At 38.0% G+C, this 26587-nt stretch overlaps 1 protein-coding gene across 15 annotated transcripts in view; it reads left to right on the top strand.

Moving 5' to 3' along the window:
* Nucleotides 1-26347, top strand: part of DST (dystonin) — a 292238-nt gene extending 265891 nt beyond the window's left edge. For 5 of the 15 annotated variants that reach the window (XM_039568018.1, XM_039568020.1, XM_039568021.1 and 2 more), the window contains 17 exons: nt 692-851; nt 2240-2434; nt 3612-3740; nt 7864-8007; nt 8838-9026; nt 9658-9787; nt 10612-10775; nt 11092-11254; nt 12742-12896; nt 13057-13131; nt 13977-13994; nt 16960-17077; nt 19343-19411; nt 20186-20385; nt 20846-20956; nt 23638-23761; nt 25106-26347. In XM_039568018.1, coding sequence (XP_039423952.1) covers nt 692-851; nt 2240-2434; nt 3612-3740; nt 7864-8007; nt 8838-9026; nt 9658-9787; nt 10612-10775; nt 11092-11254; nt 12742-12896; nt 13057-13131; nt 13977-13994; nt 16960-17077; nt 19343-19411; nt 20186-20385; nt 20846-20956; nt 23638-23761; nt 25106-25371 — 2410 coding nt within the window. In that variant the 3' untranslated portion in view covers nt 25372-26347. The remainder of the gene's footprint in view (nt 1-691; nt 852-2239; nt 2435-3611; nt 3741-7863; nt 8008-8837; nt 9027-9657; nt 9788-10611; nt 10776-11091; nt 11255-12741; nt 12897-13056; nt 13132-13976; nt 13995-16959; nt 17078-19342; nt 19412-20185; nt 20386-20845; nt 20957-23637; nt 23762-25105) is intronic. The other 10 variants (XM_039568030.1, XM_039568024.1, XM_039568025.1 and 7 more) reach the window with 3 other exon arrangements.
* The last annotated feature ends 240 nt before the right edge of the window (nt 26348-26587 follow it).

Genomic DNA, 26587 nt, shown 5'->3' on the forward strand with positions numbered 1-26587 from the left:
GCCTGTATCAGCAATAGTCTGTCCCACAGGACCAGGGCAGTGATTGTCCCCCTGTACTCAGCACTGGTGAGGCCACACCTCGAGTGCTGTGTCCAGGTCTGGGCCCCTCACTACAAGAAAGACACTGAGGGGCTTGAGTGAGTCCAGGAAAGAGCAACGAAGCTCATGAAGGGTCTGGAGCACGAGCCTGATGAGGAGTGGCTGAGGCAGCTGGGGGTGTTTAGGAGGCTTAGGGGAAAAGGAGGCTTAGGGGAGACCTCTCTACAGCTGCCTGAAAGGAGGCTGTAGCCAGGTGAGATTGGTCTCTTCTCCCAGGCAGCAAATGACAGCATGAGAGGAAACTGCCTCAAATTGCACCAAGTGAGGTTTAGCTTGGATTTTAGGAAAAATTTATTCTCTGAAAGGGTTGTGAAGCATTGAAGAAGACTGCCCAAGGAAGTAGTTGAGTCACTGTCCCTGAAAGTGTTCAAAAGGCATGTGGATGTAGCACTTGGGGACATGATTTAGTGGTGAACACAGTGGTGCTGGGATAGCAGTTGGACTCAATGACCGACCAGTCTTTTCCAACCTTAACACTTCTATGATTCTGTTATTTTATGCTGAAACTGTTTTCCTAAAATGTATAAATGATTTGTGTGTGTGTGTGTGTGTGTGTGTGTGTGGTTGTTTGGGGTTTTTTTTCCCCTCTCAGACAAAATAAACTGGAGGAAGCCCTGCTATTTTCGGGACAGTTTACTGATGCTCTGCAAGCTCTCATTGACTGGTTATACAAAATTGAACCTCAACTAGCAGAAGACCAGCCAGTACATGGAGACATTGATTTAGTAATGAACCTGATTGACAACCACAAGGTAGTTCCAAAAATAGTATTTTTTAATTACTGGATTGCTCATAAATGTAACATTTTAATGTATCTTTATCTTTGACTAATCTGTAATTTTTAGAAATACGAATTAGTTTTGTAACACAAACGTAGTCAACAATAGAAAATGCTATAAAACATACTTGAAAGAGGACAACTCTTAGTGACTCATTGACACCAGTTAGCACTGAGATATTCTATTTGATTGTGCTACCCTGTGTATTTATCAATATCATGCCATAAATCACAGATATGCATTTGCGAATATGTGTCTAGGGGCAAGAGATGACAAAAATCTGGGGCAGACAGCTCTTTTTTAGTTTATCTGCTAACCAAATGTCCAGTGCACTTGTCATGACTACAGCCTTTCAGACCTGTGGGGCTGCTGTATATTTATTGAGAAAAGTAATTACAATGCTAAAGTTGTGCACAGATTTCAACTAGACCATGGCCCAGGAAGCTCATGTTGGAAACCTGCAGTATTTTCTTACTGAAGTGGTTTTGGACATGGGAACAAGTAGGACATGTTGGACTCTACCTCTGAACCCCAGTTTTGCAGTTCAGTATGTCAGAAGAAATGGCTGCTGAGGTTACTTGTATTGCAAAGGTGACACACCAGCAGAGCTCTGCAGCCTGGGAGGATTAGGAGGTGAAGGTCCCTCTGTGACTTTCAGTATCTCATGTCCACTGGAGATTTTGGGCCTCATAAAAAAAGTGTTTGGAAACAACGGTAGTCTGTAAAAATTAGCCTGCAATATGCTTCAGTTGCTTCTGAAATCCCACTGTCCATCCCAAGTAAGTTGCAGTCAGTGGCAGGGCACACTGTAATTATCTTCTTTTAAGATGACTTCCCTTAAGTAACTGGAGCTTGTTCCATCTGCTAATGTGAACATACTCCCACATAAATATATGAATAAGCAGGAAGAGCCACAACCTTACAGTTAGACCCCCAGATGGGGATTGTTTTGATGATTTTAAACCCTCTCCTTGATTGCTATCTTTTGATCTGATCTTTTCCTGCCACAGCCATCTTATGTGTTAATCACTGTGTCAGATCAATTGCTTTGATAAAGAATGGAAAGCCAGCAGTGGTAAGGAGAATAGATTTCCCCTGCATTGCACCAGAATGGATTCTTGGGATCTGTCTGACGTTTTCCTACCATATTCCAGTTTTATTATTATAGAAGAGAGTATTAATATCTTCCTATGGAATCTAACAAACAGAACCTGGGTGTTTTGCATCACCTAGATGGAGTTATTCTTGACAGAAATAAATCTGTGTTTTTATTTCTTTTTGTAACCAGTAGTTTTCTCTTATTTTTTACATAAGTATGCCTTAATGAGTTAAACATTTCAAATATATTTGATGGTGTCTAGGTTTTCCAGAAGGAGCTGGGAAAAAGAACAAGCAGTGTCCAGGCTCTGAAGCGCTCTGCCAGGGAGCTGATAGAAGGCAGTCGTGATGACTCTTCCTGGGTCAAAGTCCAAATGCAGGAGCTAAGCACTCGCTGGGAGACAGTTTGTGCCCTGTCAGTATCCAAGCAAACACGACTGGAACAGGCTCTTCGGCAGGTAGAGGAATAATAATGTTGCTACATGTACTGTACGAGAAGCAGTGAAAATATCTTGCAGTTTAGTTGCCAGAAATTTAATTTCATTTTCACTTGATGTCATTCACTCTCATTTCATTTGAAAATACTCATTTACTTGCTCATGCATTGCTTACCTTGTCTATCCCTCTACCACAGCACATAAATAGTGCCTCTTAGCATTTATTATTACTGTTATTATTAGTCTCTACTACAAATGCAAAACAAATGTTTCAAAGACCTTACCATCTAAGGAAATCACTGAAGTTACAGACAAATATGAAGGATGATAAAGAACTATGCCCCTTTCACAAGAAGCAGGGGGTTGCAATCATATTTATGCTTTTTGTGCCCTACTAGAAAGAAGTAAATTTGGGTATTGAAAACTTCTTTACATTGGCACAATTACAATGCACAGTGAGGTGCTTTCAATAAAAAATAGAGTTGTGCTGAGTGCAGTCACGACCTAGAACAGTCTGTGTATGTCAGCATTATCTGGTACCCATCCCAAATAAATAGGTGTATCTGTATTATTTCCAAACCTGAGATAATATGGATGTACAGCTCTCTGAAGATATACTAGTTTGGATTGATGCTAGGATGGGGCTCCTGCAGTAGCAATGTATCCACTATGTATAATATTCCTGCTCTGCTTTGCTCAGCAGACACAATCCTGAACTTACCACAAACACTAATTTTGTCTGAACATGGCTGTACCCAAAGGTGAATCTTCCTTGTTTTCTCTAGATACAAAAGAGTCACTCTCCAACAGGCTGTCAATTCATTTTGCTTAACTGGTGCTTTAGGCTGTGCAGACAATACGGTTCTCATCTCTCCAGCTGGTCCCTGAAAGCACCTCCTGTGTAATTTGTCAGTGTAAAAGCAGAACATTCTCAACTGAGCTGCAAATACACTATAAATTAGATGCCTAAAAGCATGAACAGGCTTTTAGGCTTCCTATAATTTTTTGGGAAGCATGAGCTGTTTTTACAGTTATGAACATGTAGTGCTGTGTATCATTGACTTTTTAATGGAAAGATAATGTGCCGGTACTGCTGGATGATTAATGATTCCAAATGTGGGCTCAATCTCCTTGTGTAAGCTGCAGTGTGCCGGTCAGGTCACCACATGAGTGACCATGACTTCTTGTATCTTAACAGGCAGAAGAATTCCACTCTGTTGTCCATGTCCTTTTGGAGTGGCTGGCAGAGGCAGAGCAGGCTCTTCGTTTCCACGGCGTCCTTCCAGATGATGAAGAGGCCTTGCGTACACTGATAGAGCAGCACAGGGTAAGCAAGAAAATGACCAGGATCCTCTTCATTCTAATTGCTCTGATAGGTGGCAAAATTAGAGGAAAGGAGGCAGCAGAGTCTATCCCAGGTAGTTCTATCCAGCATCCAGTGTTGGGTTTTGCAACTCTTTCTGTAGAGAAGCTAGAAATTTAATGTAGTTAACAGTTTGATGCCCAGACTAGTCTTGGGCTGTTGTTTGAGTCATTTTGGCTTATTAAGGAAATAATGGGCCTTTAGAAATTTGCTGTAAACATTTAGAGAGAGGTGCAAACCCCTCTGTGGGGTATGATGCCTGTAATTACCACACAGACTGCTACAGTAGCAAAAGTGTATCTGTCTCCTTAGCACCATTGACCAAACTGGCATATACCTTTCTTGCAAGGTCATTTGTAAATGTCAGCAGAATGATGTTGTCATGCATGAACCTTTTGTCATGGCGAAATGGTGTGCTGTCATACTTCACATGCATTGGCTACTGAAATACTGCACTGGCATAGGTACTGCAGATAGTAGATTACAGGCCATCAAACTAACTTTGCAGTAAGGAAATGGGAAAATGGCTAAGTAAGGATCATAGAGGTCAAATTTTCACTGTCCTAACAGGGGGCTGCAAACATGCACAGTTGAGCTTACACAAAACTTCTTGTAAATGCAGTAGTGATAATACCAAGAGTGTAGTGCCCACAGTGTTATAGAACAAATTATAAGTCCTGTATTTGTTCATCATTGCTCTGAAGAAAGTTATAGCAAAATTTATGAAATGGAGATTGGAAAAGCATCCTGTTTAAATTGAGTTTGATAATATTTTTATGCCGAGGAGTGCATGCAAGATGCAACTATTAAATGGCTCTTAACTAAGGAGTTTTCAAGGTACTTAGAATGCTGTTTTGAAAAAGTTTTCAGTTTTAACTTAGGGTCCTGGAAATTGGATGCCAGTCATAAGCTAGCAAATGTATGTATGCATCAAATGTATGTATACATCAGCATGTGCTGATGTAGCAACCTGACAATGTGTTGACTAATGTTGGCAGCAGCAACCTGATGCAATGACATTTGTCTTTTAGCTGCCTTTCCTCCACATGTGCTTCACCAGTTCCCTTTTATTTGATTTTTTTACTCTCCTGAATACAGAGAAAAGAACTGAGTGAAATCTTAGGTCCACTGAAATAATTAGAAAATAGAAATTGAAATGTCTTCCTCTGCACTATAGATGGACTAGCAAAATATTTCTGTACTAAGTTCAAAATTTGTGCTGCCAAAGCTGAAGCGTAACTTGGAACCCCAAAGCAAAGTTTGTCTCTGAGAAACCCTGTCCGGCTGAGAAGGATGATAGCTAGCACAACACAACCAGTCTTGGTGCTAGATGTGGCCATACTGTACTTAAATTTTTTTAGTAGGCTTTAGAAGGTGTTCTCCCAACCACATTTTCCTCTTCAAGGGCAAAGAATAGAAATAGAGAAACTGTTAAGCTAAGGAAGATTATGGCACTACAGTTTTTCTACTCTTGTTGAGCTTTTGACGGGGTACCCTTCCTTCTTGGACCAGGGTAAGAGAGCAGAGGAGGCTCCTGTTCTGCTAAGTTCTTTATTTCATAGTCTCATAGCTTTCTTGAAGGCAGAGTTCAAGGGGGTTACATGATAAGGCCAAACGACAACAGCAAACAGCTTCTTCTTCTAATTCCAGTTTCTTCTGTTATTATTTTTTTGTTACAGAAGTGTGGATTATATTTGTTAACTGACCAATAAGATTAACACACAATTCTAGTTTTCTTTTTCTTAACCTATCCTGGTCTAATTCTAACAGTCGTAAGTCTTACACAAGTGTTACACATGTATTACACAGATTTGCATATACAGTTTCTATCAGTTCTTCTTGTTTATGTGAACACTCCATCTAAAATATGTGAACAGTACCATTCTATCTATATTTTGTCCTAAAGTAAAGAATTCTGTGAAAAGGTACCACTGCTGCAGCAAGAACTGTGTTTAAGGTCTCTGCTACAGCTTTTTAATGTTTAAGGCACTTAGCACATATTTCTACTAAAATTTAAAGATCTATATTTCTATTTCACTTCAGTGTGGCTTCATGTATCTTAGCTTATTCAAAGGTTTTAATTCAACCCCTGTGCTTTGGCTTTCCTCTGGGCCTGAGTCCAGAGAAGCTTTTACTCCAACATACTCTCACAATTTTTCTTGAGTAGGTGATATCTCCTTTTAAGCTTATAACATTAGTTTTCAAGAAGACAAAAAGAAAATAAGGGAAGAAGTAATATATATTATTTTTAAATACCATGTATGCATTATAAAGCTGCATATTAAAATAAAAATATATGACTGAAATTATTACATAAATATGAAATGTATCTTCCTTTTGTCACTGTGACTCATAAAATAGTTTTACTGCATTTGTATTCAACTACATGTAGAAATGCTTCTTCAGGACAATATTTTATCCAAACGGTCCATCTTTATGCCTATTTCTGATCTTTCTCTTCTTGAATATTGCACATGATTTAGTGAATTCTGCTATCTCAGAGAGATATCTGTCACTTGTCTGCCTGTCTAGGGACTGAGCTGCAGTGGGTTAATGCACTGCATTGCTCAATGAGAAGCATCCCATTTCCTCTCCTGTAAATGTGTCTGTACCACTGTTTTGCCACAGAGTTCAGTACAATTAGGGAGAGTTTAATACACTGTGAGTAGTGCGTCATAGCTTTAATTCTTGAAACGTTCTAGTACAGCTGGGCAGGGGAACACAATGGGGGTTTTTTGCCCATTTTCCACCTGACTCTGGCTTATTTTGGTAATCTCTCATTACAATCCAATTCAACCTTTCCAAATCCATGTTGAACTGAAATATTGTAAGGATGCATGCGTTTTTGTGAAAGAAGGTGTGCTATTATGATTTGGGTCTTAAACTTTGGCAATAATTTAAGCTTAAATCAAAATCAGTTAGCAACAAATACATTTAAATGTAGAGCCTACATATTCCACAGTTCTAGAACAAGGTAGAAGAGATTATGTCTTTTACACTTTTATTTCATAATAACTTCATACTTACTTTATAAAGGCACAGGATAATGTCATCATGAGTTGATGAAGAACCTGCTTTTATGATGTTTTGGTGATTTTGGGTTGTCTAGGATTTGACTTGGCTCCTCTTTAGTTTCATCTTTAATCCAAAATAGCCCTTTATGGCCAGAAAGAGGAGGAGTTAAGCTTTCAGAGATGTGGTTCCTTTTTGTAGCCTAATTAAAGATGTTAAAGTATAACAAAAATTTTCACTAGACACTGAGAGATATTAGCAGTTCCAGTTAAGGATGCTCACAAAGACACACAGACTTGCATAACATTTAGGCAGAAAAGTAAAACCATTGTAGTAGTGATGGTTAACCAAAAATAAAAGGGCAAGGGGAAAAAAAAAAAAAAAAAAGAAAGAAATGCAAGCTATAGAAAGCATGGGAAAAGTCCTCCTTCCGGTTGTCTTTTTTTTTGTTGTTGTTTCTGCCTCACATCCAGTTCTGGTCCTGCCATCATAGGAATACCAGTGACTATCAGCTTGGGTGCCTAAAGCTGTAAACATCCTTTTGCTTTTATGAGATTTTTCCCACATGCTGTGTCTTTCCCCCTCAGCTGCTGAGTTGTCACATTTGTGTTAGTTTAGTATAGCTGCTCCTGAACTCTGTCATCTTGTCTGAGCATGTAATTATAGTTGGACATTTCCAGCCTCTGGTAGGAGCTTGATAGTTTATTATGAAGAAGTACTGTAACTGACAAACCAAGTCGTTGAAATAATACCAATAGTGATTCTAACCATCATATATCTGGTTTACAGCACTTCCAAATGCTGTGATTTTCCTTTGTTTCTTTATGAAGGGCATGCATCTTTAGAGCATGGGGCTTTTAAGGAGCAGCAAGCTTGGGTTTTAGGGCTTTGTTTTAGTACTTTATGTGGAATAGGCTTTTTAAACACTTAAGCTTTTCTCATACAAGTCAAACTCGTCTCTTGCAAGTTGGATCTGCTTGATCAGTCAAAAGGCTCATGACCTTCCAGATTATGCACTCAGATTTCTCTTGCAAGTTTTGTCAGCATCTAATTAAAGTTATTACCTCTGTTTTAGGAATTTATGAAGAAACTGGAAGAGAAAAAGGCAGAACTGAATAAAGCAACAGGTATGGGAGAAGCTATTCTGGCTATCTGCCACCCAGACTCCATCACCACCATTAAGCACTGGATAACAATCATCAGAGCCAGGTTTGAAGAGGTCAGTATATGTTGAACCATCTTCATTGCAGCAGTCCATCTTTAATTAGAACATGGCTGACAAGTAATGTGGTAGTTACACTGTGAGGAAGTGATCCAGCTGTTGAGAACTAAACATTTAAAATACCCGTGGTGATGGAGGTGAATACTGTGCTTCCCTAGGCTTTATTTCAAAACTTACAGGGCTTTAAGAGCTAAAGCAGATGGTCAAGCTTCTTTGTTTGTATGTATTAAAGGAAATACTGTCTGACACTTCCCAAGTGAGGAAAGCCAATAGTTTCTAGGGAGAAATTGAGAAGTTACAAAGGAAAGAAAATACAAGGCAAATGTAAAGGATTCTGATTTCATTGGAGAGGATTTCAGTCCAACATATTTTAAATCTAGGATATCTAAATTATTTAAGTCGCTACAGGTAGGTTATACTCTCAGCTGTTAAGGTGATATTTTCTGTTTTATATTAAGCTTGAAAAACAAAATCCTGGTGATAGCAAAGTATGGCTTCAGGAGTGCCCAGGAGGAGAACTGACACCAAATCCTGTGTGATTCACTAACTCACACATATTGTTAAAATTCTTATTATATTGACTGAATGTGCTAATTACTGTGTTTAGCAGTGCCTGGTCCTGAATACCTGTGGAAGAAATGTGTTGAACTAGGAATTCTAGTGACCTAGCTATTGTTAGTGATCAGCCACTACGTTTAACAGCTTTGATATTCAAACATCAGTAGGCCTAAGAAGTAGCTCTGGGTTTACAGTTAGCAGAGCAATTTTAAATACATTGTTAAGAATTTCAGATGTGCACATACTCACATACTGGTTTCTTCGTCAAGGTCTTAGCATGGGCTAAACAACATCAACAGAGACTGGCAGGAGCTCTGGCTGCACTTATTGCTAACCAGGAACTGCTGGAAGCCTTGCTGTCCTGGTTGCAGTGGGCAGAGACTACACTAACTGAAAAAGATAAGGAGGTTATCCCCCAGGAGATTGAGGAAGTTAAAGCGCTTATAGCCGAACATCAGGTAAGGATTATTAAGTGACATGTGTCACTCACGTGGGGCTCACATCTCAGCTAGGCTTCATGACCAAGTGTGAATCTCCTTTGCTATTTTTTCTTATAATGATTGAATACAAGCAAGGATAATACTAGGAATGAAAGAAGACCCACATGAAATGTATGATAGTGCTGCCACCTTAGAAATAACGTTGCAGTGTGGCTTTACTGATTGGATTTCAAAAACAGGTTTATGAAGTGCCAGAGGCAGCTGCTGGTGTAGGCAGTGCTCATAGACTTACCCCAGTTTACACAACAGAGCTGGCTCGCTTCTGTGAAATGTAGTTTGGACAGCAAGATCTTGGAGGCAGAATTCTGTTATATATCACCTCACCGTATACAGTTAATAAAGGAATTTGACAGATTGGTTTTTAGATTTAGCCTTCTTTCAACAGCCAGGCCATAGTGATCTTAAAAGCTTATACTGCTGATTTTTCTTATCTACAAAACATTTATCTGTGTTTATTTTGTGAGGCTGGCATTATAAGTATCTTTCTGTGCCTTTCTTTTAACTTTGGTGTTTTGCTATTGTGTGCATTTTTCATTCCCATGGTTACTTTTGTGTATTGTTAATTAAGATCACCTCTATCTGATTGCAGACATTCATGGAAGAAATGACCAGAAAACAGCCTGATGTGGATAAAGTTACAAAGACCTATAAAAGGAAAGCACTTGAACCCTCTCCAGTACAATCTCATATTCCTGTCCTTGATAAGGGGAGAGCAGGAAGTAAGTAACAGTGTGTTTTGGGGTGTGTCACACATACCATTGCTCTATCTATAAAGTTTACAGATTGCTAATAATCTAATAAGTTTGATTAACTTCTAGTGAAACTGTAAAATTCTCTTGGCTGACTTTTCTAATGACTTCTCATTTTTTATTCATTGTGAAGAAATTTCTAAGAGCGGACAAGTATTTTTACATTTTGTCCTAATCTTCATGAATAGCTGTTTTTAAAGTGTGAAGCCTTTCCTGTGCCCTTAAACTTCCAAGAGCAAGTACATGCGGAGTCTTTGCAAATCTACCATTATCTGAAAGTGCAAATAACTTCACATAAAGATACAGAGACAAAATTGTGCTCTTACTGTCTATAAAATTGTATTAATCCAATTAGAAGTGTATTCAGTGGAGTTGAATGGAAAGTGAATCATCAGGTGCGGAAATTGCTTTTTGTATTTTTAGATATACTTACCCATTGTATTTTATACTTGCCCATACATGGAGCCTGCTTCTAAAATGAGGTTGTTTACTTTGCAACTCTGAGAGATTAACGAAGATTTAATTTAAACTGTGTGGTTTGACTTGTGGAACCCTCACTAGCTGCTCTGGCTAGATAAAAGAGACTGTAACCACCACTGGGTTGTTCCCCAGGAATGATAAAAAAAAAAGAAAAAAAAAAATCATCCCATTATATAGAATCATCTTGGGGTATGGGTATGATCTCCTTATTTGAGACAGGAAGGAATAATTTTAGGAAGGTCAAGTGCATTTCTTGTAAATGTTTGTTTTGTTTGAGCTGGGTGAGACCTGTGCATTTTATCATGTTTTAACAGGAAAGCGTTCCCCAACACCAGGCATTTATCCATCAGCAGCCCAGGCACAAATTGAAACCAAGAATCCACGGGTAAACCTTTTAGTCAGCAAATGGCAACAAGTCTGGCTTCTGGCCCTGGAAAGAAGAAGAAAACTTAATGATGCTTTGGACAGACTTGAAGAGGTCAGAAAAGCACTGTACAGAATAGACATACTTTTTGCATAATTTTCTTTACCCTGGATTAAATTGCCAATACTGTAAACAACTTCCATATTATATTGTATGACACAGCTAACTGAAAACACTGTGGTACATGTGCTTTAATGTGCTGTAAAAGCTGTCATCCTCACTTTAAATGAGGAGAGTTGAGATATTTAAAATGCTTGCATAGGTCCTCAAAGAATCAATTATTCAACAAAATGCAGATGGTATCTATCTCATTGATGTTCTAGATTGATGGATTTCAGCTGAAAAAATGTTCTTTCTGTTTTTATTTAAGCTGAGAGAATTTGCCAACTTTGATTTTGATATCTGGAGGAAAAAATACATGCGATGGATGAACCATAAGAAGTCTCGTGTGATGGACTTCTTTAGAAGGATTGATAAAGATCAGGATGGAAAGATTACAAGACAGGAGTTTATCGATGGAATTCTTTCTTCAAGTAAGTTTTAAAATTAACGTAGTGTTGAACTTAGAACAAACATCTCATGAAGTCATCTCGTCTAGATAGTCTACACTATACAGTTTATTATGTTAGAAGGTCACAGATTTCCTTTTTGAATTTATTAAGTATTACTTTATAATTATTTTACTTGAAAATATTTCTAGATTCTAGAAACTCTTTCCAGTTATTTTACATTGTGAATCGGGTTACAAATGTCACATTTATATTATTACCTAATTAGTAGTTTGATGGTTTACTGAACTCAGATTGTCATTCTTATAGTATACTAGCTACTTCAACAATTACTTTTTGACTGATTACTCATAATAGTAAAAAGTACCTTATATAACCTACAGATGATTTTCAAGATCAGTTCATAGGACTATATGATTTTTATTAAAGAACTTACATGGAATAGTCTCAATTATAGAAGGAAACTGTGTAATTTTTGAAACCAGTGTTTCGATGAGCCATGACAATATTCATATACCTGTATAATAAGGCTTAAAATGCTGAGCAATCGAACTAGGAAAGGAATTTTCCTAGCTCTCCTGATGGATTGGTATTCCTTAGGTGTGCACAGTTGGTGGTAATGTAAGTCTTCCACAACATGTATGTGATCATGCTTCCTTTTAGGAACAGACTCATAACAGATAAGGGCCTAATACTTAAAATAATCTTTTATCTTCAAATCATGGAGACTTTTGCTTTGAACAGTAATGATTCAGAATTGGGCTGCTCCTAGTATTTCATTTTAGTGTTGCTCAGTAGGAGAATATTGTACTGTGTATATTTCCCCCCTACTTGAGGAAATAGAGTAAAAGATCACTATATGTGAATATTGCTGTTTTGCTTGAATTAACAAAAATTTATTAAAAAAACCTGATATCACCAAGAGGTTAAATAGTTTACTCTTTTAATGCAGTTGGTATCAATTTATTATGACTGCCAAACACTCCTGATATAATCCCTGTTCATCACCTTGACATTTTCTTTGACCATTTAATCAAGAAATCTCTGTGTGGGTTAATACTCTGCATTGTGAACTTGGTCTAAAGAAGGACTTCATGGAACACCATGCATAGATCTACATTGGGAAGGCTTTGCATTCCAGATTTAATTAGCAGTGAAATGCTTGCTTGACATCTCCTCACTATTTTGTTAGTGTTTTATACACTTTGAAGGTCAAAATGTTTACCCTCCCCCCAACATATCTTACAGTTTATTCTGTGCCCTTGCTTTTGTGTCTGTCTTCAAGCCACACTATGGTGCTCATTTTATCCAATATCTGGGTAACACCGGAGATCCGGATTGGTTTTTTTTCAGAAAGATTCCTTCACTTGTTTGAATGTCCTTATTTTTTTGATAAGCACTATCTGTCACCAAATGCCTAATCACCTTTTAATATTTGTGATAAAGCCTCTCATTGTAATGGGATTGAAAAGCCAAAAAATTTAACTTGTGTTGTTGTCTTTGTCCTGCAGAATTCCCTACAAGCCGACTTGAAATGAGTGCTGTTGCAGACATTTTTGATAGAGATGGTGATGGATATATTGACTACTATGAATTTGTAGCAGCTCTTCATCCAAACAAGGATGCATACAAGCCTCTCACAGATGCTGACAAAATTGAAGATGAGGTATATTTTCTGCTTTCTTAGGTTGCATTCTGTTCTCCTGGAGTAACTTTTTACAAGAATTCATTTTGTTTTCACTCCTATGTAATTTGAAGTTTACTAGGCACACAAATCTTTAGAAATGTGGTATTTACAGTAATTGTCCTGTTGTGGTTTTTTGCAGGTTACAAGGCAGGTAGCGAAATGTAAATGTGCGAAACGGTTTCAAGTGGAACAGATTGGGGATAACAAGTACAGGGTAAGTCTTTTAAGGACCTCAGTTCTCTCAGCTGTCTTCATATGACTCGGTTTACACAAGGAATTAGGCTATATGAATTCACAAAAATCTTGAATGACAATTATACATTTTCTTTAAGATTGTCAAAATTTTTGTGTCTTGTTAGAACATATAGACTAAAAATATGGAAAATTCCTGCTGCTTCTCTTTCTTTTCACTTAAACTACTGAAGCTGTTTTCAATCAGGAATTTTTAAAAGCTAACTGCACACATCCATACACATGCATACGTACAATGTCTCCTCAAAAGCCGGTCTTTTTGCCTGGATACTTTAACTGTTTAAACTATAGCTGATTTTCTATTAGTTTCATAAAAACAGTAACTGATATTTTCTTGTGGTATTTGTGTTGTACTTCAACAATCTTTTAACAAAGTGTATTCAATCATTTTTACACTCTTTTGTCATTTTATTGGAACACGCATACTTCTGAAGTATAAGCGAAGTGTTAGATAGCTGCAGAATGATTTTAGATCTCAGAAAAATAAATATCACACAGTAGAGAAAGATCTGCTACCCCTGGATTCAATAACCAGAACAATTTCAGGTAAAATATGCAATATTTGGCTAAGAGAGATTAATAAGTACTTGTAGATTTTAAGAGACCACAGAAACAGCAATGGGAAGGAAATGAAGGCCTTGAATATTTTCCAATATTCAGTCTCTGGATGTCTGGCTACCTGCTCATGTCTCAAGTAGATACCTTATTTAGAATGTCTAATGTGTTAGTTTGCATGTGTTCTAGAGTCATGTAGAGAATTTCCTGTAAACTAATCGTGTCTTTCTTCCATTTTTCATTTCTTATCAGTTCTTCCTGGGAAATCAGGTATAAACCAGTGGAATGTGTTATGAAGTTTCTTTTTTCCCTTTTTTTTTCCCCCCCCCTTTTCTAACGCATAGTGATTTAAGCTTGCAATGGTCAGTCTTCTTGCCATCCTTTCATTTTCAGCTAATTCATTGCTGGTCAGCTGTGGTATTTCTTTAAATGCTATGGAGCATTCCTTGTCTCAGGATCCCTCCTCTACAATCCCTCACCTGCTTTCTTTGGTCATTTTCCTTGTAAAGGATATTACTTTTAAAGGAACCATATAATAGTCAGCAGCAATTCCTATAGCAAAAAAATCTTGAGCATTTAAACTGCAGTTGTAGAGATTACGATTATCTAATCAATTTTGAGTTTTATAGTCGAATCCTTCAAAATTCTGTTATATCTTTTTAGGCCATTCGATTAAGGGCTAATCATGGTAAACAGACCCCAGTGTCGTATCACTTACTTAATTGAAAATTGCACAAAAAATACTTTCATCTTTGCAAAAAAGGGTACAATCTCTACACAATCAAGCAGACTGATTAAAAACCTAGCTGATTGTTATTATTTTATGTACTAAGGCAGTGAATCATTAAATATGTATTTTGGAAATAGGCAAAATAAAGTTGCTGTTCCCATTTAGGCTAATCCCTCTCCCAAAGTGTTTTCAAGGATCTATGGCAAGTCTATAATGTATCGGAGCTGTGTTTAAGAATACCTTGTGTCAGCTGGGTCACTGGTGAGTCCTCCCTCAGGAGGAAACACTACCCAGCCCTTACTCTGGTGCTACACACTGATACACAGCTTCCTGAAGTGCTAAATTGTATCTGCCCCATAAGAATGGAAACACCTTATGCACACCAGATATCAGATACTCTTACTGTCTTATGCTTTTAAAAAGGCAATAACAGATGTAATCCATTCTGGACACGCTGGTGTTAACAGCAATAGCCGTTTTAAATCTCAAGATATTGAAAATGTGGGTGCACTCTTGTTTACTAGCAGAGACTATTGAAGTGTAGAAGAAAGTGCAGAGCAGTGGATAATCTTGCCACATGCCTCAAGCAATATATCTAAGCAATAATTTAAAATATTTTCCACATATAGAACAAGTCTCTTTTTGAAAGAACTGTTTGAAATTATGTTAATCCTCTTATCTGTCATCTGTACTCTCAGATCTGGGAAACATAAAGCATTTCTCGAGAGCATCTAATTCTTACTGATGCAGAACGGCACCTACAGGCTATTGTTAAGAAGAGGCCTTTTTGTAGCTTAAACTCCCTTATGCTTTTACCTCTGGTTATTTTAAACAGTGTTAAAAACTGTTTAAAGAAAGTTGGTATCCAGGCTATTTTAGGAAGGAAATCAACTGAGTTACCATGAGAAGAAATGCCATGATAGATACTATTGTATTACTGTGTGACTTTCCAGCCCCACTTTCTGAATTAACTGCAGCTAGGTGGGCAGTTTCCACAGCGCACTGTATTTGACCCTTGGTGTGCTTGCCTGATGGGGTCTAACTGACTAATTAGTCTGGGACAGGGAAAAAAATAAAGAAAAGAAGGAAGATACTATCTTCAGAATTGCTAGAAAAAATTTTTGGTTGGAACAAGCCAATGAAAATAAACAGCATCAATTTGAATGCCATTTTTGAAAAAACTTTGATCTATATATATATAAAATGGTTGTTTGTTTGGCACATATTGAATGCATTATTAAAAAGTCCTTACAATAATGCTCATGTGAATGTTCTTACTTATAACAAATACAATTTATTATTGAATTAAGAAGCAAGCTTTTCTTTTATTTGGTTCCTAAAAGTAATATTCCTTTAAACTTATTCTCTCTTCTTGGCTTGAGTAGTTCCAAACAACTGAAGTCATCTAACAAGTAGGGAGCACGTTTGTTGTGTGGTTTGTTCAGTCCCCTCACTGGAGCGAGTAGGTACAGTTGAATTATGGCCAGCCTTCTCCAAGGGTCAGAGATTCTCCCAAAGAGGTGCATTCGACTCCCATTGGTTTGAGTGAGTGCTCTGCATGTTTCTGTGAGTGCACTGCACTTGGCCTGGTGATCTGGTGTCAAAATACTTTAGTACTTCTTTCTAAAAAGTACTGAATTCTTCTGGTTAGTTTTCTTGCGATTGTGAGGTCAACATTTTGGTCCTGCTTCCTTTGATCGGAATTTGAGTGAAGGTACCGCGTACAGGTCTTGTTACACAGGTTCCAAGAGCGAAATATACATTAGGCGTGGCCATCAGCCCAAAGGAAGAATGGATTCATAAAGGATCTTAGTCTGCAGCAGATTGTTGTGCATCTCTGAACTGTGAAGAACCTTGATGTGTAGACACAGGAATGACAAACATAATGATAGTTATTAATCATTCATTGCTTCTTTAATGTTCCCTTCCCCACACGCACCTTGCTATAGGGAAACAGTGTCAGCACAGTAGTGCTATACCTGAAAATATTCCCACAGATGAATCAATTGATAGAACTGTGCAACACTCATAGCACATTGAATTTCCAGACCATATACTGGTTGTGTGAGGCCATGCTGCCTTCCTTTCGGCTGACAACATTAAAAATCAAGACTGTTGCAGACGAGTGTTTGCTTAAGATTTTACCAGTGAAATAATGCAAATAGGTCTTCATTAATTTGTACAAAAGCAGACTGTAACCAATTAAATAATGTACTACTAATTTTGCTTCCTTTATGACCTCAGACATTTGAGAATCAAGCATAAAATTAAACCTGAGTTTCTTTCTTACCATCTTGCCATCTTCTTTTGATTAATGCAGTGCCATCTGATTTGAAATCTTAACAGCCTTAATAATCTGCATAAATAAATTGATTTTTTTAGCATTTACTAATAATTAAATATCAAAATAAACTTTTTAAAATGTCTGATTTTTTTTAACTTATCAGTGTTGAACTGCATCTGAATGACTGAGAACCTCAGACTGTCATTTGATTTTTATTCCAGTTTGGTGACTCTCAACAACTGCGCCTCGTTCGTATCCTAAGAAGTACGGTCATGGTCCGTGTTGGAGGTGGCTGGATGGCACTTGATGAGTTCTTAGTGAAAAATGATCCTTGCCGTGGTATGTATCAGAACTGTTAAAGACTTGCAGCATATTATTTTGATGCAGTCACCATTCATTGTCTCAAGATGAGATTGATTTGCATAAAATAACCAGTTGTTGTAAACATCATCTCACTAAATGTCACGTTTTTGTAAACTTGAAATCACATGGTTGAGATCCTCTTCAGTTGCACTGATGTATGTCTGGAATAACTGTGGTGTCTTCTGCACAGTTCCTTCAGTGTTATAGTGGTGTAAGTAAGAACTGAACTTAGCCCAGATAGAGTTTATGGCACGTAAGCAGCTTGTATGACTTGGCAGAAATAGCACACAGAAATGTCCAATAAGACCATCTCAGCAACACAATAAATCAAAATAAGGCAGTTGAATTGATGAGTAACACCACCATCACAAAAAACCCTGGGCAGTGACTGTTCCCAGTCTTTCAGTCTCTATAATCTTGTCTTTTGCTTGGCATCTTCCCCAGAAGCACTTTGTAGAGCCCTGAGCCTTATACAAAGCAAGTGGAAAATGTTCTGGTCAGGAGGAGGCTGTGCTCCGGGGGAGCAGGGAGTGCTCTGTCACTGAGCCCTCCAGGGCATTGCATCAGTTGTGCTGTGTTTTCAGTACACAGCAGTGGAAAGCCCACTTCTGCGGTGAGATGGTAGCCTCTGCCTGGCACTGTTCTTGGAGAAACAGTTGGAGAGGAGCCATTTGTGAAGGGAGTGGGAGATACACAAGTCAAATAGCAGCCAGAGTAGTAAAACTGCAGGAAGATTATAATGTTCACTATCTTTACAGTGACCTGATGTTCTGTAGCTCGGTAATACCACCCTGTTACCTAGCAGCATAAAATATACTGCATTTTCACTTCTTAAGAGTTCTGTAGAATATAATAATAATCATCCTCATCAATATTGTAATAGCATGAGAACAGCACAGAGAGGTTCAGGAGAGGCAAGCGACCTAGTGAATGAAGACAGTGATATTGGCTGTCCTGTGGACCTTACTCCAATGTCAGCCTTCTCATGCAGCTTCTACTTTGGGACAAGTTTCTAAACAGCTTGATACAGACCTTGAGAGGGTGGAGACATTGTATTTGTAGCAGCTGTCATGCTAAGTAAGGGATGTTAAATCCAAAAAGAAGCTACCACAAAACCCTGTTAAATTCAAAAAGAACAAAACCCTGTAAGGATTTGCAGTGTGTCACTAAGGCCTAGAAACCTTTGTCTATGGGCTTAAAAGGTACCCATAAAACTTCTTATCGTAGTATCATAAAACTGATGTCATAATCTTATGATGACATATGTGACTTTTTTAGCAGGGTTAAAAATAGTCCTTTTGCTTACCAATGTATTGCATATACTGTTTATTAAATGTAAGGGTTATATTATATTTATTGGTGTTACTACAGGTCTACCTAAAATTTAACACCTGATTTTGCACTACAGAAAAGTCATTTATGCCTGCAGAGTCATACTTCTTTTATTGCTTTCTACTTCTATTGCTCAGAAGTGCAGGGTAGTAGAAAATAAAATGTGCCTCAGAAGGTCTAGCTTCATTGAAGGGTTAACTTGGTTAATTCTGTTATATACCAAACATTTTTCTTAGGCCTGTTGATGGGTAGACTGTTACAATTCATTCCTAGGTTGACTGAGAGATACAATACTTAATAACTGTCCAATTAATTTATTGGAATTCCTTATTACAGTCCTCAGTATTGTCTATAGTACTTTATCCCTTTTTCTTGGGTATGTGTGAGCAGATGTCAACACAGTGGCTCTAAAGAATACTGTTCTCTGTCAAATCAGCATCACTGGACGTTGTTCATTGGTACCTAATCCTTGTCTGGTTGAAGTCAGTGAAGCAGGTTCAAACGTTTCCTAAACAACTTCACCTAGCAAATTTGCATTTCCACCAAGTGCTCCTCATGTATTCAGATAAATCACATTGCAAAGAACTGTTGTCATAAACAGCTTTAAAAGTATTGCACCTAGTCATATAAAATCACTTTAGCTTATATTACTTCTTTAAGTCAGCAGATAAATACTGTTGTTACACAGGTGTACTTGGGACTGTAGCCGAGTCTGTCCCAATGCCATTTCTTTTTTGCCTAGGAGACCTTTGAGAACTCACCTCAGAGCACTTAGGGGCAGCTTTTGCGCAAGTCCTGTCTTTTGGCCTGGTGCTCCAAGTCTCTTGCATATGCAGCTGCTGTACTTGATTTCTTCTCCTGCTAACGATTTTCTTTAATGTGACCCATGTCCTGTGTCATTTTTTCTAGTTCATCATCACGGGAGTAAAATGTTACGTTCGGAATCAAACTCTTCAATTACCACTCAGCCTACTATAGGTTGGCAAACCCCTCTCTTTGTCTCCTTCTCCTCCTCTTCTCTCTCTTCATTTCCTTCCCGCTTTATATATATATATATATATATCTATATACACTTTTAACTATATGCTTCACCCATCATATTTAGCTTAATATGTTCCTACATGGGCTGGTGCTTTGCAAGCTAATTTTTTGACACGCTTGAAGAGTGTTTCAAAAACAATTGTCATTCACACTGACACAGTTAAATGCTAACATGTCTTGCATTTATTCATGCAGAACATTCTCTCATATGTGTGTCTGTATGTGTGTGTGAGTGCTTAGCCACCAATTACCTCATCATAGTTTGGGTTTTATGTTCATCATTGCATGTTGCCAAACTACATAACTTCATAGTTTTGAATAAATATATTTGCTGCTTTCCTGTAATTTGTATTTAGCTGTTTCTTCTAGAACATCCAAGCAAGTATTATTTATTATGAATAGCTGTAGAGTTAGCAAAACTGCCCATCAGGTTGTGTCTATGTATTAATAGTTGATTGATTAACAATGATTTAGCACGTTGAGCATTCCATTATCACGCTGACTTCCTTTGACAGTGGTTCATTCCTGCTGGCATAAAGTATTAGAATAAATGAGTTCTGCACATAACTCCTCTGTGTCCAAAATAAATGCATTACACAGTAATGCATTTTATTTATTGTTAAAATGTGTTGGAGTTGGCATGGCAAAAATGGCAATAAACAGCCTTGTGACAACGTTCATATCTGACTCAATGAACACCTTTCTTTGCAGCTAAAGGGAGGACAAATGTGGAGCTGCGTGAAAAATTCATTTTGGCAGATGGTGCCAGTCAGAGCATGGCAGCTTTCCGACCAAGGGGCCGTAGATCACGACCCTCTTCAAGAGGTGCTTCTCCCAACAGATCTACTTCTCTGTCAAGTCAAGCTGGCCAGGCAGCTGCCCCACAAGCTGTTACTACAAGTACACCGAAGGTAAGGAGAAATGTACAAAACTGCACTGGTTAACAAATGGGATATAGATTGAATTTTTGGGTTTTTCCTTGCTCCAGTAATATTGGTGCTTTCTCTAGCCGATGGAGAAAAAATACCTCCATTTTATTTCATAGTCTGGGGAGGATCTGAGAAGTGTTTTGAATGTGTTTCCTCTACTGTTTGTTTGCAACATGGCAGTAGAAAAATTTCTACATTTAAAGTGCCCCATGAGCTAACCGGCAATTTGGGAATTGCTCAGAAAGATCAACAAACCTCTCCATTTCATATGAAAAATAAACTCTGTCATGTCTTCATTTTAGAACATTTGTCATTAACTCTTTCTGCTTAGTTTTTATTTCTACTGAGATTTGATTTCCCTGTAAAAGCCTGGGTATCCTTCTCCATGACATTGTTTTCCTCTACTGTCCTTCATATTTTGATTTACCATTGTTTCATACAGACACCACATCATTTAACACGCAACTATGGTAAACCATGGTTGACAAACAGCAAAACATCAACTCCTTCTAAGCCACCAGAATCCTCAGACTATCCAGGGTCATCTGCAGAGGTACAGTAAGGACAGAAATTCTAGTCTAATGACTTCCTTCACTAAAACTGTCACTTCACTAACAGCCCACTAGAGTTTCAGTGCTTCACAGCTGCAACATCTGTGCATATTAATACATTGTCTTTATTTTAAACATTTGTCAAATTATTTCTTACCTTTTTTCCCCCCAAGTTTTTTGGGTTTTTTTATGTTATATTTTTCATGTTTTTTTAATTTTAGGAAAACTCAGCCTCAATGAATTTGTCTAAAGCTCAAATGGTCAATAAATCATAAAAGTATGGAATGAAATGGTTGAGTAAATGTGGGAAAGTACTTTAAAAAAAATAATAAAGCATTTAGTGTACTTTGCAGGTTTCTTTCCTAAAATTGTTTACTTTGAGTTCATGAACTGCAAGCACAAGATTAATAAATCATGATCCCTAGTGCAAAATCACTAAATAAAAAAATACCAAATCAATGAAGAAGATGGCACAAAAATCTGGATGTGATATATAAATCTTTACAAAAACTGAAAGTTTTGTTCAGGGGGTAGTGACCAATCATTGCTCTAACAGGATAGCTATTTGATGACTTAACAGGAAACTAGCATGGCTTACATGGAAATTGACAGTATAGCAATTAGGATTGTGCTGACAATTAGGCTGTACGACCAAAATTTGAAGGGGGTTGGAGCCAAAGTGTTTCCTCTAATGTCATTACAGTCAGTGAAAAGATTGCAGCTGGATCAGGCTGCACACTGATGTGTCATTTGTGGGAGTTACTCTTGCCCTGGGTTGGATGGAAGGCTTGTAGAGGAGAAGCTTGTGCTACCACCCCCTCTGTTGTACCTACTTTTCACAAATCTGCACTTTGCTGCCTATTGCTGTTCATGTGACACCTTCTGGTGCAAAGTTTCCATAACCTCAGCATGGCTTTGCTCAAAGATGCACAACAAACTTCTCCCCCCCTCCTTCTGTGCGTCTTGTGCACACTGCAGGTGTGTCTGTGGTTACAGCGCTGCAAACACACAGGGCTGTTGCTTAGAATGATTAACAGCACAGAGTTTAGTCAGTTGTCAGTTTCTAATATATTCCTGTATTTTCTTTCATCTATTAGCTGGTAACTGCAGTGAAAGATTAATTGATGGTACATTAAAGGGTTTATAGACATGGAAAGGTGTTGCTTTCATTGAATTACAATGACAGGAAAGCAGCTGGCCTGATTTCATATGGGGGGCACTGTATTTCTTATCTGCTCTTCCAACTGCCAGTAGTTTCAGTGAGTTTCTTTTATGTAAACCAGTGTGGTTTAAGATTATAAATGGAATGGTTAGGGTGGGGTAGGTTGCAGTGAATTTCTAAGGCATTCTGCAGCATTTACTGCCCAAGAGAGGAGTTATTCATTTTATATGTAAACTGAAGTTCAGCTTAGGTGAAAACTGAAGAACCAGCTAGTTTTATTTTTTGCACTGGTGATTCTATCCCAATGCCTTGCCCAGAGTGCAGCAGCTTCAGTGGAGGTAACTGTTCCCTTTCTCCTTATCGTCCCAAGCAGTGTCTGCATAGCAGAGATTCCCAGGGCGTGGCTGGCTGTATGTCAGGCACTGAACTCAGCTTTAACGAGGGTTTAATGTTGTGAGCTGCCCTGTCAGAGCCAGCAGGTTGTCTGCTCTGCAGCAACTCAGCGCTCTTTTGTTCAGAAGTGCCAGAAGTGGTCTGAACTGGCAGCTGCCAAGCAAGCTCCTGCCAGGCCTCTGCTCTGTTCTTAGCTCAAGGCAGCTTCCAACACGCTCCTCTGCATCTCGGTTTTCAGTACCTAATTCTGCCTACAGTCGTATGGGGATCAAAGGCACACAACACAGGATCTTGGGATCCAGGCCACTCCACAAACTGCATTCATCACTGCACTGGTTGTTCTTATTTTTGGATATTTATGTAGTGTTTTTGTGTTAATTAAATTACTATGAATATGGTAGTTTTCATCTTATTTGCATACACCTCTTATTTAGTGAGTGATATGCATTTTGAGATCTGAGGATTCAATTTTTGTGGCTGTGAAAGAAATTTTCTGATTTGGGGCAGATTGTAAGTCAAGACTCATTTCAGAAATAAGAAAGCAGACAGGGTAAGACTGTGTAGTAGAGACACTGTAAGACAGTATATTGACAACTGGAGCTTTTAAAATTAGTCGTATCCCCCTTTTTTCTGTTTTTTTGTTGGTTTGGCTTGGTTTTTTTTCCTCCTAGCACAAGGTTTTTAAAATTTGGTAGCCTTGTTTCAATTTTAAAAATATTTTCATCACCTATAACTACAGACAGAATGGTGGAAAATCAAGTTATGCAGACATAAGATCTCAATATGTACCATCAACTAATCTTACAGGCTTGACTAATTATAAGAAGGTAGCTTTTTTCTTTCTTCATATGCCTTGAAATACACTCAAAGATGCTAAAATGTTAAGCAGACTGTTAAAATTATTTTTGTTGTTGTTTTACATTTGGACTACTTCAAATGCAGACTGCTAAAGGAACATTCTAAACTTCATTCTAAACTTATGAATAATGTTCATAGTGGCTCAAACCAGTATTTCAGATTCACAGTGAATGTTGTTATGATGATCATATTCTAAGCTATGGAGCACCTATTACCAGTCCTTATCTTCAGTTAAAAAAGCATTTGTTTGTTGTGTTTTGTTTTGCACAGGGAACACCAATTCAAGGAAGTAAACTCAGACTGCCAGGATATCTATCAGGGAAGGGTTTCCACTCAGGAGAAGACAGTGGCATCCTGTCAACAGCAGCTACCAGAGTCAGAGCTCAGTTTGCAGGTGAGTGAATTGACTTCAGAGATTGATCTACCACTTGCTTTGTTTTCCAGCTGAATATTTAAGGTCACTTTAGGGTTCAAGGGAGATGTCAGAAGAGTGGGAAGGAGTGAAAGTCCTACTGTCTGCCCATTGCTGAGGGCACACATAATCAGGCTCTCCGTTCACATGTTCAGCTCTGGATGTGCAAAATCATGACAGCAATCTCTTGACAGTGGTACCTCCAATGTATCTGCCCAAGGAACTAGGGAAGGAGCACTTACTTAAAGGATCCAGTTCTTTACAGTATTCAAGTTAGTCTCCATTGTGTTGGAGCTAAGGGGTCACTTACTCATGACATGTCCATTTCTTTTGAAAGAACTGCAGGGAGCAGCTGTAGGTGGAATTAATGGAATTAATTATTAATGGAATATCCCATAGAGATTTTAAAATCAGTATACAAAAATAGAAAGCAGTGAAGCTGTGCTCTTCCAGGATGCTCAGAGCAGCTCAGTGTAAGGGAGAGGGCTGGATGGTTAGAACAGAAGATAGCTCTGCTGGCTTTCCCTCACAGCTTAGGGCTCTGCAAAACATACTCAGCGGTACTGGAAAATCCTGATCAAAGAGTACATGTCTTTTAAATTACGAGCCACCTAAGATTTCAGTTTCAACACAGTGTTCTTCACACATACAGGGAATCAGATTTGTGAAGATCAAAAATACTTAATAAGTAATTGGAAAATTATGAAAAACCACATTAATTGTTTTCTGTTTAAGATTCCTTGTTGTGTTTTTTTTCTTCATGGCACATTGTCTGGGCAGGCTTTTACTTAGCAGGCTTGCTGAGAGCTCATCTTCTCAGCCCTTTGATGGGCAGGATGTATACTTTGCCCTTGTTTAGCTGCAGCTTTCATCTATATGGGTTTTAATTTGTTTTAGAAAAGAGGGGTACACATTTAAAAATAGTGGTATTCATTTTCATCTCCAAGATGCCTATACTTAGAAATCATGAATGCATGAAGAGACCAGGTACTGAATTTTTTTTTTTTTTTTTCAATTAATAGCTGAGAAAATGGCAGGGGAAAGAAAGGCTCTGGCTGTTGAGTGAAGGTACAATGCACATCTAGTAAGTCAAGAAAAGCTGCCAGGATAATGCATTTTTAATGAGATGTGCTAGTGATGAATATGTGTCAGCATTTGGTCTTGCCTTTGCTTCTCTTTAGTGTAAGACAAAGCATCATTTAGCTTGCTTGGCAGAGGTCTAAATTTTAGTTTGTGCAACGAGGAATTTTTGGGGTTGCCAAACACCCAGGAAAGGACTTTTCCATCCTTACCTTTTATCCTGATAGTTACCTTCTCTCTTTCTAGAAACCAGAAGAACTCCAAGCAGACCTGGTAGCCGAGCAGGAAGCAAGGCTGGCAGCAGGTCAAGCAGCCGCCGAGGCAGTGACGCATCTGACTTTGACATTTCAGAGATCCAGTCTGTGTGCTCGGATATGTCAGAGACTGTTCCTGCTACAAGCAGACCGACACCCCGAGCAGGTTCTCGGCCAGGATCAGCCAAGCCTTCTAAGATTCCAACTCCCCAGAGAAGGCCACTAGCCAGCAAATTGGACAAGTCCTTGAAGAGATAATATGATTGGCTCCATAAAGGTCTTTTCCTTTTGCATTAAATATTTAAGTTCCTAAGATGTAAAATATTATGTAGAAATTATTGTGAAATATTGCAAGAGGTGGATTTTTAATTCTGCAGATGGCCTTATTTGTGTATTTGTCTTCTTATTTTATGTGTATAATTTTTGTCAGATTCTTTTTTGTTTTGCCATATCCTGTGAGAAGGGGAAGAGTTCTAATGTAAACTAACAGTTGTACACAGTAACATGTAGAAAGTACACTAAAATAATTGCTGAATGTACAGTGTACTGAATGTACAGTAAGTCTCTGCAACCTCAATAAAAAAGGCCTATCACTACGTCATTAGTTAACAGTAAAGGATACCTCATGATTTTTCTTTAAAAAAGAAAAAGAGAATACTAAAAGCCAAAAGACACAATTACACATTTTGAGCTAACTAAACAAACACTAAAGGATGTATGTCAAAACTACTAAGGAATAGAAACACACATTCACAGTACCCTTATTTATACAGCATCTCCCAGAGAACTCACAGAGTTAATTAAGCACTTGCCAATAATATGATACTCCAATACCTTGCAGCATTTCTGTGCCATTGCTTTCAATGAGGCCAGACACATTCTGGATATCTGAACTATTATTCTGTAAGAATATCAATATAAAGTGCATTCATGTAAATGTGAGGTTTTCTTTTGCTTGAGTGGATGGTAGCACTGTATCATTGAACTCATTTTGTATCAAAGCAATTTTGCTTGCAGAAAGCTCAGAAATAAACATGTCCCTTAACTTTATTTCTATTGTATTTCTTATTTCACAGGAAGGTAATTTTCTGTATTATGTTCTAGAGCACGTACCATTTCAGATGACCAATAATTACCCTAGGAACACAGACTTTAATGTTATTTCCCATTATCAGCTATCTGATTTTGGTTAGCTACTGTATTTGTTTAATAAAACACTAAATTGCACATATCAGATCATATGAAATTATATGTAATTATTGTGTGTCGACAATTATTTTCTCACATTAAACTGTGTCATTTATATACCATGTATAAAAGTCATAGAGAGTAATTCACTTCCTCTATTAGTCAGGGAAACATTTTAGCTATTCATGGATTCATTGAAAGGATTGCTAATAGTTCAATTTCACTGGAAAAAAGGTGCAGCTTCAAATGGGAGTGCTGTAGCATGGCTGGATAGATGCTGTGGTAA

This window comes from Corvus cornix, chromosome 3, assembly GCF_000738735.6.
Source record: "Corvus cornix cornix isolate S_Up_H32 chromosome 3, ASM73873v5, whole genome shotgun sequence".
In the NCBI taxonomy this organism is placed as follows: Eukaryota; Metazoa; Chordata; class Aves; order Passeriformes; family Corvidae; genus Corvus; species Corvus cornix.